The sequence below is a fragment of the Cupressus sempervirens genome, chromosome 5 (assembly GCF_028749045.1).
Source record: "Cupressus sempervirens isolate cs-2001-9-10 chromosome 5, ASM2874904v1, whole genome shotgun sequence".
Classification (NCBI taxonomy): Eukaryota; Viridiplantae; Streptophyta; class Pinopsida; order Cupressales; family Cupressaceae; genus Cupressus; species Cupressus sempervirens.
Genome location: NC_143122.1, coordinates 891,708,086 through 891,727,180, shown reverse-complemented (window position 1 = coordinate 891,727,180; position 19,095 = coordinate 891,708,086). Strand labels below are relative to the sequence as shown.

The 19,095-nt window shown below is 35.6% G+C and overlaps 1 protein-coding gene across 1 annotated transcript in view; it reads left to right on the top strand.

Annotated features, from left to right (window-relative positions):
- Positions 1–2,558: 2,558 nt before the first annotated feature.
- Positions 2,559–19,095, top strand: part of LOC149558792 (U3 snoRNP-associated protein-like EMB2271) — a 54,277-nt gene continuing 37,740 nt past the window's right edge. The window contains exons 1-4 of the mRNA XM_089832854.1: positions 2,559–3,010; positions 10,324–10,648; positions 10,736–10,960; positions 11,553–11,811. Of these exons, the coding sequence (XP_089688980.1) occupies positions 2,562–3,010; positions 10,324–10,648; positions 10,736–10,960; positions 11,553–11,811 (1,258 nt within the window). The 5' untranslated portion in view covers positions 2,559–2,561. The remainder of the gene's footprint in view (positions 3,011–10,323; positions 10,649–10,735; positions 10,961–11,552; positions 11,812–19,095) is intronic.

Genomic DNA, 19,095 nt, shown 5'->3' with positions numbered 1-19,095 from the left:
TGATATCTTTTGAGATGCATTTTAGGGATACATCTTGATAAAAATCAACAACTTTAATTTCTTGGAGAAGGATAACATCTTTTCCTCTATTCATCATAAGAAATCTTTTAATAATATATTTCCTATTAGGGGAATCAAGGGCCATGACATTCCATGACATACATTTCAAGTCCATAGGCAACCTTAAAAATCAATATCCACGAGTGTTATAAAAGCTCTTATAGTAGCTTGGGAGTTGTTTCCTTGGTATTTATTCCCTTTATTGTTATTAAAGGAGTCCTTCAATCCCCCTCTCTTCTTCTTAATCACAACCTCTTAGGGGTCCAAGTATTGAGTAGGGGTTTCTAAAGTGTTTCTTAACCTTTTGATCCTTTCCCTCCCCTTCTTTTTTAGAGCATTAAAAATAAAAATGCTAGGTTCATCTTGAGTGGCATTGATGAGAACAATAATGATCTCATTAATATCTTCTTTACCTAATTTTAGTGCATGAAACATCTCTTAAGGAGCATCACTTGGCTCTACCTCTTGAATCTTAATGGTACCAGGGTTAGAAGAGACATAAAGGGGAAATGCAAAAATGAAATGCTTGCAAAGGGGAGGTGGGGGAGGAAGATTCAAGATGATCACAAGGGAGAAATTAGAGAGCTTTTTCTCTTTAGCATACATATTTTGAAGGGCTTCCAAGCCATCACAAGAAACTAAAATATTAGTATCGCTGTTTAAATTCTTAACCCTACCCAAAATCCTAGATTCGTTCTTAGTCACCTTGTGGACACTTCCAACCTTGCTACCATTCTTATCTAGGACTAAGGGTGAAATGACATGTTTTTCCAAAGATGCCTAGTCGATGGAGGTAGGATTGTGGGGTGAGGAACCTTCACCTTTGGAGGATCTGTTACTAATAAACATAGGATCAAGGACCCTTGTGATTTTTTCAATAGAAATTTTTTCAACATTCTTGGTCCCGTGTTTAGGATGAGGATCATAGGGCTTCAAACCAAATTTTCAAGAGTTGGCCTTAAGTAGGTTTTGACCCCTAGGGAGAGTCTAGCTGGTGTACAAAGCGACAGGTTCACCTTTTTCGAGAAAGCAACTTTGAGGTGGTCAAGTTTTTTAGAAATGACCATAAAGTTTGATGGAAGATGTCTTAGAGGGGGTATGAGAAGCAAATTTAAAGGGCTATGTATTTGGAGTATTCTTGGCAAGATTATTAAGGTAAGAATTACCATTGCAAGTCTCTAATGATTTAGGGTTAGCAATAAGCTTCTTTTGATTAGTGGACAAGAGCTTCACATGCGTCTTGTCCTACACAAGAAGCACACATTGATTCCTCCAAGGAATGTAACAAAACAAGAAACCAATTGATCATCCAAATCATTTCCCCCCCACTTGGCGATGTCTAGACTAGGGTTGAGAGATATAAGGACCCTTGCATTAGTATGAAGGAGAAGATAATTAGTTTTTATCAACCCTTATAACATTTATAATGAGTTAAAGAGCACGAGGTACAATATTGAACAAAAATGGAGGAACGTTTTCATTAGAGAGCCACCAAGGGCAGGATAGGGCAAAAATCTCCTCTTGTATAGGTTATGGAGACCATGAGATGTCCCAAAAGTTATAGGCACCTATCCTCCAAAACTGTCTTAATACTTTTCTTTTCGCTATTATTGTTTATTGAAAACCCCAAAACAATCCTTGCTGTAACATACAAAAGCATGAAAAGTGAAAAACTAATATTTTTCCGCACACTTTATGAAGCCACTCATTTTAAAAAGTTTGAGAAGGCAGATTAGTTAGTTCCTGGGTTGCTAGAAATACAATAGAGCTCTTTAATTTAGATTTTTCTACATCAATAGCCATGACCATTTGTTGGTTAGGTTTAAGCGTTGGTAGGTAGTTCCTTACACCCATTGAAGTCCTTGGTAGAGGTGGATGTGGTTGATCACTACTTGTAGAAGCGTGCTCCATCTAGGATTGAGAGGGTTTCTTGTAATGCTTCCTTGAAAGACGCATGTTCGACCACCAACGATTTTTGGAGACATTGAACACTTTGATTATGGTTGGCCATTGGGAAATAAAGACCCTATAGAAAAAAAGGTTGGATAAGGAAATAAATGCTATTAATAGAAAATGACCTTCTACACACAAGGAAGGCCTACTTGAAGATCATACTCAACTTACAACCAATAGATTTCTTATTTATATGTGAAACTATTTTTAAAACTAGTTATCAAAAATTAAATGAAAACAACTTCAAATTAATCTGAAAAGTATTGTAATATGTCTACCAATATTTATATAGTTATGTAAATTTGTAAAATTTATATAGTTATGTAGATTTGTAAAAGTATATGTTAAATAATTTAAAAAAAAAAATATTCCTTCCATCCAATTTAATTCTTTTCGGTCGCATAGGCAAGATTCAGTCCCCCAAAACATAAAATTTATTTTCAGAGGTTTAAGCCGATGAAAAAATGCAGTGGCAGTCACAGAGTTTCTGAAGGAAGGTGCCGCCATTGTTAAAGCTGAAAGGATCAAGATTTCCGACAATTTTTAATATGAAGAAAAACCAGCAGCGCCATAAGAGCAATGTATCCAGAGGAGGAGGAAGAGGAGGACGAGGAGGAGGAAGTAACAGAAAAAGAAAAACTCCTGCAATTGGCAATGACCCATTTTTCAACGATAAAACCTTTAAACGACAAAGAGGGAAGGGGGAGGAGATTCACAGCAGCGAAGAAGACGACGACGATTTTGTTGACAGAAATGGGGAGGAAGAAGATGAAGACGTCGCCTTGGAAGATACAGAGACTGCTGATGATAAGCGACTTAAGTTGGCCAAAGCTTATCTGGACAAAATTAGGGAAATAACAAAAGATCAGGATGAGGAAAACGAAGAAGATGAAGATGAAGAAGGGCAGAGGGGTAAACGGGATTCGCTTGTTGCCGAGATTCTTCAGCAGGAGCAGCTCAAAGAGAGCGGCCGTGTGCAGCGTCTTCTTGCTTCGAGGTATTTCCCTTCTTCATTTAAATTTATTTATCGGATTGATAAAATTCTCTTTTTGGCTAAGGTAATAATTGGGAGGATGATTTTGAAGGTATCACGTGCGAGAAAACTTTTTCTTGATAAGAACATTGAGCAATGGAGTTCATGAAATCACTTGATTTTTGTTTTGGTTAAGAGACAGTCCTAAAGGTAGAAGTTGAGCACGACAACATTTTAAAGAAGCAAGATAGACATTGCAAGGAGCAACAGAACTAGTGTCAGTTTACATGGGCAATATTGTGTAGTTTTCTCTTTAGGGACATTTCTTATTTTTGCCCTAGAACAATAGTTCCTATTTAGGTTGAAAACTGTATTGTATCTTAAATATTAAAAAATGATGAAATTTAATTATCATTCAACTCAATAATTCTGAAAAGAAAACTCATCTGAGTTTTCTGCTGTGTCATTGCTGATTGCAGTTCTCTTCCTTAATATTGACTTGTCTTTCACTCCTTAATAGGTCCTCATATATAATCCAAATTGCTGATCTGCTTATTCGATTTCCATTCCAAAAATGTCTTGAATGCTCCCATCTACAAATGCATTTTGCTCACCCTTGTAGCTTCCAGAGTTGGGGGACTCACACCTTTCCATAATGGGGCACTGCTTTTTAATTAGAGAAATGGTTGAAAAGCTTCTGATCTACAGCCATGGGCTGGTTGTCTGTGCAGTACATAGGCTTTTGGGCGAGGATTTTCTCTCATCTGAGCATTGTTGTTGTGTGAATATGGATATTACGACAATGTTTGTTGCAGTCTTGAACAATGTTGGTGAAGCGAAGGATATGGTTGCATTGTGTACGAAGCTTTTCAAGAAAATTTCCTTGATGAATTAGACCATATGCAGGAGAACATTGATGAAAAGAAGATGATCGCTTTGCTAAAAGTCTACTATGTGATATGTCAATGAGGGAAGGAAGTGAAGAGATATCCCCTTTGCTGGGTGGATGGTTCTAGAATTGTGTAGCGGTGGACGGTGGCAAGATGCAATACCTTTCTGAAGAAATTGATGGACCTACTAAAGGAGTGTGGCCTGGTTGGTTGCAGAAGTAATTCGTTTTGGAAGGTCTTGCTAGGGATGAGGAGAGTGTTCAGGTCAAAGATATCAGTGTTGCCTCCTCTAGTGTGGAGCTACTTGTGAAAGAGGATTTGGCCATTCATTCTAAGTGTGGCCCTGGATGCCTAGTCAAGGTTTGTGCTGCCAAGGAAATGCCTGGATGGGTTGTTGTTTAGTAGGATTTATAGAAGATGTTCGGTTGAGGGGTAGATGAATTACAGATAGAAGTAATAATCAGGACATTTTGAATACAGTCTCTTGCCCAATGATGTGATTTTTTAGATATTACTACAAGGGTGCTGCCCCTAGCCGCTATTTAATGATAAAAAATATTCCAGTCAACCCTATTAAAAATTAAATTGCTTTATAATTTCTTCTAACTCTACTTTCCCTTTTAAAATAAATTTCTTCTGTTTAATTCTTGTAGATATGGTTGGCGGTGGCCTATTATAATGAATTGCCATTATATTTTATTGTATATCCTAGGTTTATTTATTAAGAACATGATCTCTAGCATGGGCATGATATATTGCAAACGTAAAGTTGTATCATATGGTTGGTTGTAGTAGTTGCCTAAATTCCTTCAGAAATATGGAAAGTTTTTGTTCCTTTGAATCTGTCAAGATGAGTAATACATACAAGCATGCAATTATATAGTCATAGGCATGAAGAGTTTTCATAGTTCAAATCAAAACTGTATTCATTAAAAGGCAACTTTCAAACCTAAAACAATCCTCAAATATAGTCGCATATGATTCTATAGAGGAAAACATGCAGAAATCATACAAGAACTGTGAAATGAGGTAAAAGGGGGTAGATAAATAGTTACAAAAGTCTGTGATAGAAGTCAGTTGTAGTGCTTGATGTATAGGAGCATTGCTTGTGGAGGTAGACTTGGCCATGCTGTAGATGTCAATGTTTCACATCCAAAACATGTTGAGGCTCTCGTTAATACTAGTGGTGAGCTTTTAGCATGTGGGGAATATCTCAGCTGTGCTGTATAACACTTTTTGGTGATTTATATACGTGGGGAAATGGTAGTCATATGGGTTCTAGAAGAGCTAAATGGACATTTGGAAGGAATATCCTCATCTTCAATTTCTTGGGGACCACGACACACTGTTATAGTAATCTCTATAGGCTAGTTCTTTATATTTGGTGATGTAACATGTGTTTTGGGTTGTGGAGAGGGCCTCAAGAAATGAGCCCCCTTGCTCCATCTGATCTTGAACTTTTGGTAGAGGAATTGCCCACTTTTGGCCACACTTAAAGAACAATCCATGGTTCTTACACGAGACCAAATCAAATAGCTGGAAATTATATTTTACAAGAGTTTTGAGAGATTGCCAATTATCACATTCATAGATGTATCTATGCAAAGGGATTGACTTTCAACATTTTCTTCTCACCATGTTGGCAAAAAATGCTCAGATAAATTAATGAAGATTGAAAAGGGTACAAGTGCCTAGGTTTTGAGGTATGTGACAACTAATTGCAAAAGACGAACCTCGTAAGGGATCCATTGAAGCCCATAAGTAATTTGTGGGATGAGGTAGAGGTATCCATATCATGGATGGAATAATGGAAACCTTTAGTTGTTGATCAATCAAAGTCATTGAAGTGACTTGTAAAAGGAAAATGCATCTAATAATAGTGGATTTTAAGGGGGAGATGAAGATGGTGCATGTGTTGATTACATCTTTATCTTGACCATTATCATAATAGACAACACCAATAATTGTAGAGTAGTTGGCTTTTGGTTGAGGAGCATTATTTGTTGGTTTTCGCGAAGGATCGCTGCAAATGTACTAAGCGCTGCCAGATTGGTATTTGTGTTCCAAATGCCAGCAACCTCTAATTTATAATGAGCAAAGGCTATGAAGAGACGGGGATGCACCGGGGACTTGGGCTATGAAACTATAATTATTATGCACTATTATCATAGTAACATGGAGACACGTCCCTCCCCTTTTGCCCCACATCTCGAAGAAGGGGATGCACCAGGTACTTGGGGACTTTGTCCCCCTATCCCAAGTGACACCGTCAATTTCTGCCAGCTTCACTGAGGATGGGGGGATGTCCAATGTTTACTATGTGCTGATTTGACTATTTATGTTCAATGTTCGATGTTCCAACTCAATGCAATGTTCAAGTATTGACACTTTTACATCTTTATATCTTCTATTGCAATACATCTTTTCATAACTAGCATTTTAAGTATCGTATGTATAGTATATACAACGCCCCGTCCCCTGCCACCGTCTCCCCGTTGTCCCCAAATTGAGGCCCCTCTGTAAGCCCGTCCTAGGAACTTGCCCCCCAATTCTGCCGTCCCCCCGTCCCCGAAGGCGGTGTAACTATGACTATTATAGATTGCCCTTTTACAAGAAGCAACAAACTCTTATAGTTTATAATTAATATTACAAAGTAGTTTCAAAATATTAATTGTTATTGTCTATTAATAAATATTAATAGCATAGAAGCAAAAAATGACAAAAAATCACGATTATGTGTGATTAATCATTAGTTGGCATGTGCAGTGATTCATTCTCCCAAAAATCAAGGATTTTTGGTCAACGACTTTCAACTTTTTTTGCAATTTATTAGATGATTAATTGGCAAAAAGTGACAATTTGATAAGCAAAATAATTACGGGAAACTAGCAAAAACTCTAATAGCAATTGTGATGGGAAAAACTTGCAAAAATATGACGTTTTTCTCTACGAAATTGATGCGTGGCGTTCAAGATGCAATTGGGAAAGTGGGGTTGAAAGTTTTGCGTAGTCGCGAAGTATTGTAGATTCGGGAAGTGGCATGAGAGATAGGCAATTACAAAGAAATTTTTCCTCTCTGCATTGAATATATTGTATAACTTGATTGATAATATTTCTTTTCTAACATTGATTTTGTTTATGTGAATTTCAAATATTTAAATTGTTGCAATATGAAGCAAAAGAAGATCATAACAAAGCTTCCTTATTTGTTGCAATATATCTAAAAGAGCAGGGTAACATTGTTTTTCACTATCTATTTTAGAGAAAACAAAGAACCCGTCGATAATTATATAAATCACTTTAGGCTTGTCAATTATGACATATAAGTTCTTATGATTTATGAAATTGCTCAATATTTATAACTTAAATTAAATTTATAATTCACGCAGCTCAGTCTTTATGTTCAACATATATAGAATTGTTTTGTTATATACACGTGTATGTATCACTTCACATATGTGTATGTCATGCCAACTTTGTATACAATTGTTTGTTGAGTGTATATAATGAAAGGAACTTGAGAGAGTTCTAAATAATGAATTTTCCTTCTTATCAATTGATGAGATTAAGGGGCTTCCTAATGAATGCTTCATAAGGCACAATACTTGTTAAAGGTTTTGCAAACAGGGTTTCAAGCAAAGTAGCCTTAACCTTGGACGAAACTCCATGGTTAAGCATGTCTAAGCTATAATACTAGGATGAATGACCTCTCGAGAAGTCCTAATGCTTCACCTCTACGAGCTTCACCTAGATGCAACGAGTGGTTAGTGCTCCATTCATTTTCATGAGGGATGGGCTCTTGTGAACCACTACTCACAAAACATGGGTCAACGAGTTTAACTCAAAAATTATTAGCAATATCAAAATTTAACTTATGGAAAATATCTCCAACTTATCATTTGATGAGCTTAAGGGGCTTTATAATGAATGTTTCATAGGGCAGAACACTTGCTGAAGGTTTTGTGAATGGGGTTGCAAACAAAGTGGGCCTAACCTTGGAGGCAACTTTGTGGTTAAGTGCACTTTGAGTTGGAATAGTACTAGGATGGGTGATGTTTTGGAAAGTCCCGATGCTTCACCTCTGCTCATCACCTAGATTCAATGAGTGTTAAGTGTTCCATTCATTCTCACGAGAGATGGATTCTTGAGAACCATTACTCAAGAAACTTGGATCAATGAGTTTGACTCAAAAATTACACTGATGAATTTTGATAGAGATGTCATAGTTTGACTTGTTGTGGAAAATATGGCCTACTTATTATTTGATTTGTATAAGGGGCTTTCCAATAAATGGTTCATAAGGCACAACACATATTGAAGGTTATGTAAATGGGGTTGCAAGCCAAGTGGGATTAACTTTGGAGGAAACTTCGTTGTTAAACACACTTGAGCTAGACCGCTATTAGGATGGGTGACGACTTGGGAAGTCTTGGTGCTTCACTCTTTATCACTTAGATGCAATGAATGCTAATTGTTCCATTCAATCTCATAAGAGATGGGTTCTTGCGAACCACTAATGAAACTTAGGTCAATGAGTTTGACTAAAAAACTACATAGATGAATCCTGATAGTAAATATAACGATTAGATTTTCTGTGGAAAACATCTCCCACTTATCAATTGATGAGTTTAAGAGGCTTTCTAAAGAATGATTCTTAAGGTACAATCATGGTTAATTGCACTTATGCTTGGAGTAGTACTGGGATGAGTGACCTTTTGGGAAGTCCTAGTGGTTCACGTTTGTGAGCACCACTTGGATGTAATGAGTGCATAGTGTTCCATTCATTCTTATGTGAGATGGAATATTGTAAACTACTACTCATGAAACTTGGGTCAATGAGTTTGACTCAAAAACTACACAGACGAATCTTGATAGCAATATCACAAATGAATTCTACTTAAATGAATATGAAGATTTTCGTAGCTTCATTCTGATTTTGAAAAATAAGAAAGGCCACATCATATTTTGTTGTTCAAATCATAGCTTGATTGAATTCTAACCAAACAATATCACGGTGAAAACTTTGAGTACTCCAAGTTTAAAATATATCAGGAGGTTGTGCAAGTGCTTTGAATCATTATGTATGTCCCTTTTCATCCATTCTATGGAAATGTCCTTTAATTAAAAAAGAAGCGCAGTTCTTGACTGCTTTTCTTGAGTTTTTCACATTTTTTTGTCTATATCTGATTTTTGTCGATTTTTTCCAAAATTCCACTCCTCTGGTTTGCGGATTTAAAAATCCCACTCCTCTGGTTTGTGGATTTACTCCCCAAACGATTTATGCTTTTATGGGGCTCTAAACCATGATATACTCTGCTTTGGTTATCAGTAAGTTTATACATTGCAAGTTGAAGTTATGATTTTATAGTACCTAAATTTTTGTTATAGTACTTCGCATTTTTGCAGTACTATACATTTTTTATTTTAGCTATGGCCTTAGTGGAACTTAAATTTAGGGACATTGCAGAAATTATCTTTTTGGGACAAGTTCTGCACGTTTTTCTTTTGGGTGTGGATCCAACTCTAAATGATGCTTAAGCTTTTGCACCAGAAATAAGTCACAGTTGACTGTATGCCGTCAAATTACAATGATCTTTTAGTTATTTTTATTGGTGTCTGGAGTTCTCAACTGTATATTGGTTTAGTTGTGTATTATTGTTGATGCGACAAATAAGAGCAACTTGATGGCCTGGAGATTCAAACCTCTTGTATTTAAATTTTTTATTATAAGAACTTTTTTTCTTGAGGTGATTCTTTGTGTTTATTTAGACCAAGGCTTTTATTTTAAAGTTTTTGAGTTTCATTCACCAGAGAATGGTTCAAACACTTAAAATTAGTAGTTATGATAATCTGAAATATTAACAGAAGATTGTTAATCTAAAAATACTTGCTTGTTTACTTGATTGTCAATGAAATATTAACAAAATACAATTTAAAGATAATTTTTTCGTAGATGTTATGATAGCTTGCTGGTGCATTTATCTTTTCTCTACTTCCAGAAAAGGCATTGTATTCAACTGAACTGCCTAGTCGTTTGATTCTGTTACATGTGTGCATACTTCATTCAAGGAACAAGTCTATGCGCATGAATGTTTATAGCTGTTTTAGTTTCTTTTTTTGATGTTTATATCATGAATTTTGAATAGCTATCCAGCCTATTGGTAATATTTTTTTTTTGCTAAAGAAATGTTGATAGTGTGGTTGGTGCTGAGTTTTGTAAAAGAGTTCAATGCATAGCCTCGTATGATGGTTTGAAGTAGTAAGTAATTGAGTGGACAATTATTCCAAATTCCAAATTTCTCTAATAAGTGCCATAGGAAATTATTGATTAGCCCTTCAGAATTTTGAAAAGAATTCATTTAGTAAATGGAAATTCAAGACAATATGTTGTGGTATGTTAGTTTGGTTCCGTATAATAAATGAATGCTAAAGGTCAATTCTCAACAGGGTTGTGAAGCCTTCCAATCAGGTAGAGTGGCGAGTTGTTAAAAGACACAAGCAGTCTGTAACAGCTGTAGCTCTAAGAGAAGATGATTCAAAGGGTTTCTCAGCATCAAAAGATGGTACTATTTTTCATTGGGATGTTGAAACAGGTGCAAGTGAGAAATATGACTGGCCCAGCAAGGAAGCCTCTACAAAAAGTTTAAATAGGAAGCAGCGCAGCAAACATATTCTATCAATGGCTATCAGTTCTGATGGCCGGTACATGGCTACTGGAGGATTAGATCGTTTTGTTCATCTATGGGATACCCGCACACGGGAACATATTCAAGTACAAATTTCATAACCTCTAGTGCTTATCCATTATTAATCTGGGCAGAGAAATCATTCAATTTTTAATCTTCTCTATTTACTGCAGGCCTTTCCAGGTCACAGGGGAGCTGTGTCTTGTTTAGCTTTTCGGCAAGGTACACAGCAACTCATATCTGGATCATTTGATCGCACAATCAAATTGTGGAGTGCAGAAGACAGATTGTACATGGATACTCTCTACGGTCATCAAAGTGAAATCCTAATGGTAGATTGCTTGCGAAAAGAACGAGTTCTTTCTGTTGGACATGATCACACATTGCGTTTATGGAAGGTATCTTTTAATGTATTGGTGGAAGGATTTAGGCACTTAGAGATATCCTTTTTCATAGATAATTTTTTATATAGCAGCTCAAGTTTACATTAAAAAATAACGTCACTTCTTTTGAGGTGTTTGATGATAGTATTCTGAAATTTTTGCTATCAGTATGTGTTGTGTGTCATGAAGCAAATACCAAGATCTGCTGTAATTTGCTTTGAAACTTCTTGTCTAGAAAATCTGAATGATCTTATGGTGTAGGTGCTTAGCTCATCATATCATTCTCCCAATCTAGTGTCTATATTATGGAGCATTCCCGTGGTTGTGAAAAGTTCGTTTTATCTTTCACAATATTTTACCCCTTTTTTCTAGCTTCCCTGTATAGTTTTAGTATTTTATTTGCTGACATTATATAAAATGATGGATCATTTATTGCTAATGATGTTCAAGGCAGATAAACTAGAAATTCCCATCACCATCCATTCAGTGGCTTCAACTTTTATGATGAAATCTATTTATGGCCTTTTTTCTTTAGAGTGCTTGTGTGATGGTTATGGTTTACTGATTATTTAATAGATTCTCCCCAATGACTAACTTTGGTGTGCAGATTCCTGAGGAGACGCAGTTAGTGTTTAGAGGACCTGCAGCATCTTTACAATGTTGTTTTTTTGTCAACAATGAAGAGTTTATATCAGGTTTTGATGATGGAAGCATAGAACTTTGGAGCATGATGCGGAAAAAACCGGTTTTTATTGCAAAAGGTGCACATGGGCATGCGGGTATTCAACATCTCTTAGAGAATCATGGTGCTGGGGAAAAGCCAGAAGAAATGACATCATCACAAGTTAATGATGGCAATGATATTGGTAAGCAATTTGTAAATGATAATTGGAAATTTGGGTTTAATGTCATGCCACTGTTTGATTAAAATGCCAACATTGAACAAAAATAATTGATCTATTGAGAAAGGTTAAAAAAGACAACATTGAACAAATCAATTAATTTGCATAGGAAGGTGCAATTGGCAATTATGCTAGGCAAAATAAGTGTCACAACTGCAGCTCTTCAAACTTGAAGTCTCTCTCTCTCTCTCTCTCTCTCTATACTATTCTGGAATCTCTATGGTAGATATTTTTTTAAAAATCAAGGATGAGTGGACTATAGAGATAACCCCTGTAACTAGCCAAATTTGTTGCACTTTTGTTTTTGTCTGATAACTTGTCAAACTGTTCGCCCATGTGTAGAACATAACAAGTCTGTGATTCATAGATCTATGTATTTCCAGTCCGTGTTGTTATTTTTTGCATGCGAGTGGATGTTTTAGTCATAATAATGCTAGTTTCATATGCAATAATTTGCTGAATGTACTAATTGTGTTTCCATTATTAAAGTCATCAACTCTAATGATACATGGCAGAACAACAATTCATTTTATTCAAATATTGAGACACCTAATCAATAGTTGACAAACTACCGTACCTAGATCCTAAGTCATGGGATATGCCAAATTTTATCCATGAAATTTGAATTTTAGCAAATTTTACCCCTTTCCTAACTTCATCCAAATTCTATGATATTTATTATAAGTATTGGTATTTAATTTAATATTATTTATTTTAAAATAATATCGAGTTATTTAGTTTAATTATTTAGCAATGACAAACTATTTCGACAATTTTGTTTTGAGTGGGTTTTTGGCATTGGGACAGATTCTTCCCAAGATACTAGGCAAACAAATTACTGTTTCAAATACCCTTTTCAGAGATACAAAATGCATACTTCAATGTCACCTATCACTCAACCAGACACGGCAATTTAGTGCTGTTTGAGACCTAATTAGGCCACTTTTACAAAGTGTCCTTGAAACTTGCAACCAAGGTCCCAAACCTCCAGCAGTATCCTATTTTGACTCCAAACCAAGGATTTTTTGGTTATTTTGCATAGCCATACTCACTTGAATGGTTAATCAACAAACCCTCACCAAGTACTCCCTAAAACTAGTGCTTTTTCCAAACGACCCTTACAAACACTTCCAGACTCATACGAAACATCTCTCACCTTGTCTTCAACTTGCTTAGGCACATTCCATCAGAAAAATTGGTCCTCAAGAAGGCAAAACTCTCAGACCTTCATCATGGCATCACCCATGCACCTTCTTGAACCAGCAAACTTGCACCCTAGTTAACTTCTTACTGTTTCACCTTTCCTGCATTAGACCATCTTAGACAATGATATTTTACATCTGATATGACCTATTCCCCATGATACAGTGAAAACAGAAAGAGGAATGGACCTTTCATTCCATTAGACTCTCAAAATTGACTTATTCCTTAATGCTGAAACAGGACAGACAGTTATTGGACTGCAAAACAAATTTGTTAAGACTTTGAAATGGATTCAACTTTCTCAAATAACTTTCCACAAAGATTGAGAACAGTCACTAATTCATAAAGAATGTAACTATGAACTTCTATGAATGGAAAAACATGCAAAATGGACAAAATTTGAGGGAAATCTGAATCTTTTTATTGCTATTTGAAAAATGCATTGATCTCCTCTTCCTCTCGATTTATATGGCCTCTAATAGGCATGTGAAAACTGTCCCAATGCCAAAAACCCACTCAAAATAGCCCCAACTATCAAAGCTACAAGTTACCCACCTTCCTTAACTAGCCATTATTATTTGAAAATTCAAATTTGTAAATCTCAACTAATGGACTTCTAAGCTACCAAAATGACTCCAAGGATTTTTATTTGGCCTAATTACATCGTTTGTAATTGAAAACACCCATCCTAACATTTGGCATCCTACCCAAGCCCAAATTACATATTTTGGTCCTATTAGGACTTACATCAAATTCACGATCCCAGTTACAACCAAATGCCATAATTGGCTTCAAAACATCATAATTAGGTCCTTTAGACCCATCCTTCCATTGATCAAACCTTAATGGCTCTTTGATCCTCTTTTCCATGTTGAGTGCTCCTGCAACACATAAGCAAATCATTCAAGGAGGAGATGCGGTTTAAGAAGCAAGAGAGTTAAGCTTACTTGGACAACAGAGGCAAGAATCACAAGCAGGTTATAGTCATCAACAACATGCTAGAGTTTCAACAGGGCATCTGTTCCACAAGGATCAACTGGAATCAAAATTACATTAGTGTCTCAAAGTCATTGCTGGATGTATCCCTGCATGTAAGGTCAGATTTAGGCTAAGTCACAAGGCTCAAATTCGAATTCGAGTTTGTCGAGCATAAAATTCAGATGACAATCGGCGAGGGTAAAAATTCAAAGAAAAAAATCAACATTATATTTCTGTATAGTTTCTAAATTCGATTGTGTAAGATTTTTTTTACATCAATCTTACACAATTGAATCCAGAAACTATACAGCATTATTATAGATTGTGCAAATCTAATAGTTTTAACATTATATTTACCTTATATAAATTTATTTATTTTTAATATAAGTTACATATACACAAAATTGTCGAAATAGTTTGTCATTGCTAAATAATTAAACTAAATAACTCGATATTATTTTAAAATAAATAATATTAAATTAAATACCAATACTTATAACAAATATCATAGAATTTGGATGAAGTTAGGAAAGGGGTAAAATTTGCTAAAATTCAAATTTCATGGATAAAATTTGGCATATCCCATGACTTAGGATTTAGGTACGGTAGTTTGTCAACTATTGATTAGGTGTCTCAATATTTGAATAAAATGAATTGTTGTTCTGCCATGTATCATTGGAGTTGATGACTTTAATAATGGAAACACAATTAGTGCATTCAGCAAATTATTGCATATGAAACTAGCATTATTATGACTAAAATATCCACTCGCATGCAAAAAATAACAACACGGACTGGAAATACATAGATCTATGAATCACAGACTTGTTATGTTCTACACGTGGTCGAACAGTTTGACAAGTTATCAGACAAAAACAAAAGTACAACAAATTTGGCTAGTTACAGGGGTTGTCTCTACAGTCCACTCATCCTTGATTTTTAATAAAATATCTACCATAGAGATTCCGGAATAGTATAGAGAGAGAGAGAGACTTCAAGTTTGAAAAGCTGCAGTTGTCACACTTATTTTGCCTAGCATAATTGCTAATTGCACCTTCCTATGCAAATTAATTGATTTTGTTCAATGTTGTCTTTTTTAACCTTTCTCAATAGATCAATTATTTTTGTTCAATGTTGGCATTTTAATCAAACAGTGGCATGACATTAAACCCAAATTTCCAATTATCATTTACAAATTGCTTACCAATATCATTGCCATCATTAACTTGTGATGATGTCATTTCTTCTGGCTTTTCCCCAGCGCCATGATTCTCTGAGAGATGTTGAATACCCGCATGCCCATGTGCACCTTTTGCAATAAAAATTGGTTTTTTCCGCATCATGCTCCAAAGTTCTATGCTTCCATCATCAGAACCTGATATAAACTCTTCATTGTTGACAAAACAACAACATTCTAAAGATGCTGCAGGTCCTCTAAACACTAACTGTGTCTCCTCAGGAATCTGCACACCAAAGTTAGTCATTGGGGAGAATCTATTAAATAATCAGTAAACCATACCCATCACACAAGCACTCTAAAGAAAAAAGGCCATAAATAGATTTCATCATAAAAGTTGAAGCCACTGAATGGATGGTGATGGGAATTTCTAGTTTATCTCCCTTGAACATCATTAGTAATAAATGATCCATCATTTTATATAATGTCAGCAAATAAAATACTAAAACTATACAGGGAAGCTAGAAAAAAGGGGTAAAATATTGTGAAAGATAAAACGAACTTTTCACAACCACGAGAATGCTCCATAATATAGACACTAGATTGGGAGAATGATATGATGAGCTAAGCACCTACACCATAAGATCATTCAGATTTTCTAGACAAGAAGTTTCAAAGCAAATTACAGCAGATCTTGGTATTTGCTTCATGACACACAACACATACTGATAGCAAAAATTTCAGAATACTATCATCAAACACCTCAAAAGAAGTGACGTTATTTTTTAATGTAAACTTGAGCTGCTATATAAAAAATTATATATGAAACAGGATATCTCTAAGTGCCTAAATCCTTCCACCAATACATTAAAAGATACCTTCCATAAACGCAATGTGTGATCACGTCCAACAGAAAGAACTCGTTCTTTTCGCAAGCAATCTACCATTAGGATTTCACTTTGATGACCGTAGAGAGTATCCATGTACAATCTGTCCTCTGCACTCCACAATTTGATTGTGCGATCAAATGATCCAGATATGAGTTGCTATTTACCTTGCCGAAAAGCTAAACAAGACACAGCTCCCCTGTGACCTGGAAAGGCCTGCAGTAAATAGAGAAGATTAAAAATTGAATGATTGCTCTGCCCAGATTAATAATGGATAAGCACTAGAGGTTATGAAATTTGTACTTGAATATGTTCCTGTGTGCGGGTATCCCATAGATGAACAAAACGATCTAATCCTCCAGTAGCCATGTACCAGTCATCAGAACTGATAGCCATTGATAGAATATGTTTGCTGCCCTGCTTCCTATTTAAACTTTTTGTAGAGGCTTCCTTGCTGGGCCAGTCATATTTCTCACTTGCACCTGTTTCAACATCCCAATGAAAAATAGTACCATCTTTTGATGCTGAGAAACCCTTTGAATCATCTTCTCTTAGAGCTACAGCAAAGATGATGATTTCTACTTTTATTGATCTTGTTGGTTCTCGTCTTCAGCAGAGATGCTATTTGATATTTGTCTTATGTTCTTTGTTCATACTTTGAGAGTATGTATTCGATCGAAGATCAAGTGATGTCCTTCCTTACCGTCACTGCCAAGTATTATGGATATCATATGCAAATTTTGTTCAAGATTAAAGAGAGGCTCTTTTCTGTTACACAAAATAATCTTTATAATTACCTTCATTCAGTTCTGCAGTATTTTTCACATACTTTGGTAACCGTCACCACCCATCATTCATATTCCGTGAGGAGTCTGTTGGGCTTCTTGTTTTCAGCTCACTTGACATAAGGCATCGCTGGAGTTTCTAATCAACACTCTTTTGTAACTGCTGATGATTCAATTTTAGTAACGGCATGTTTTTGTTCGTTTATCAAGCAAAAGGCCTTTATTATGTTGTTCAATTGGATAGAAGTTGGGTTGAGAGAGAGTATTGGGTGTTTGATCGTTTTGATGCATAGATATTGCCAAGTCTGAAATATGAGTACATCTTCTGTATCAAGTTCATCTTATGATATTGTATTTGTATGTATGTGATCTTTGAAAAAACAGATTTGAGTGAGTGAGTTATGCTCATTATTGTTTGTATCTATGAGATACTTGAAGAACTTTTATATTCTGTATCTGCATAGCTGAAGTGATTGAACTTCATATACTGCTGATTGATTGACTGTTTGGTATCCATAATCAGAAGTCAAAGTTCTATGTATTTGTTTTAACTTTCTATAAAAGGGTCTATATTTTTTCAGGTTGGGTTTTTCACGCTTGAGTAGGAGGGTTTTCCTAGGACAACTTGGTGTCATTTGTTATTGTGTTTCTGCTTTTTTGCCTATATTCTGATTCAAAAACATTAGCATGGCATCAGAGCCAGGTTTAAGAATGATGCACAATCAGAATAGGAAAATTGAGAATTTAAGAGATGCAAGAAATAAGGGATGCTTATGAGAACACGTGACTGAAGAGCCTTGGAGGGTAGAATCTTTGAAGAAGCTTCCATCTTTTATTGATATCAATGGGGAGTATGGTGTAATGCTTGTCTATGCTTATATGGTTGGCATTCATGTCTACAAGAATAACAGATGTGCTGGTGTTCGAATTCTTCACTTTTTTTGTGCACTATAATTCTGTGAGTAAATTTAGGCAATAAAGAGTTATGCATTTGAATATTGATTATGAATTTTATGTAGTTAATATTAATTCATCTTAGAACACTAGGAATAGTGTATGCTTTTAGCATTGATCTGTATATTTCTCTTTAGGATAGTTTGATTCTTTGAACTTCTACTAATCTCTCTAAATATGCTTCTAGGATTGTTTGAGATGTTAAAACTAGAGCTCAGAAATCCATAAAGATAACCAGCAATAAGAAAGAGAGAAAACTGAAAAAAGAACACCAGAATTATCTTGGGAAAACCTAGCCACATAACACAAATATATCTTTATTGATAATGAAATGTTCAAGTGTACAATATCCTTTGCTTGATACGAATATATAACAATAGGAGAGACTCTTCACATTATAATCAAAGGTCTCTTGAGATTCTCACAAGTCCTATAATTAATTATATCTCTTTGAATATTCATGCCTCAATGCATGTGAATGACACGTCATTTACATTTAATATTACAAATTAAACTTAAGTGCCCTTTCCAGCTGAAGATGACAATAACGGTAATAACGTCTAGATTTCAAGAGATAAAGATCTCTATTGCAGCAACAAAATTCAACATGAGAAGGAACAAGATGAGAGATTATATTCAAGCTCTTGTAGGTTGTAGAAACGAACATGGGGAATGCTTGCAGCCGTGGAACTGAATTGGTGACACATCCTTTTAGAGAAGAACCTATTGAGTTTGTCATTGTGATTTGTTTCTTTGAAGAGTAAGAAATGAGATTTAAAGGGAGCTTGTGCAATAGAGGGAGAGTGCCAAGTCCTTTGCAGAGATCAGCAAGCTCATGTAGTAGTGCAAGTACAAAAGATCCTTGGCTGGTCAAACGCTGGAATCAGCGCTTTTATTATGATAATTAAAGCAGCGAGAATGCTGCCCTTGTTCAGATGGAGTCTTTGTTGAGAGAGAGTCTCAACTTTAGTGATTCTTATGCATGTTGTTAATGAGTTTTTAATGAGTTTTTCTCCACGAGGGGAAAGTTTGAGGTGCACTCTTTTGTTCACATATTACAATCTGGCTGAAATACCTCATGTTCCCCCATGGTCAGCATAGTGTTGTTGTCCTTCCTTGCTTTTTCTTCCTTCATTGGTCCTCCTTAGTACTGGTTTTGTGGGTTATTGCCACCTTCAATTGTGGTAGGGTTTTTAACATATCTCTAATCTTTACTGGTACAGTGGCCTCAAGGACTTGCTTCATGATTATGTTTTCCAAAAAT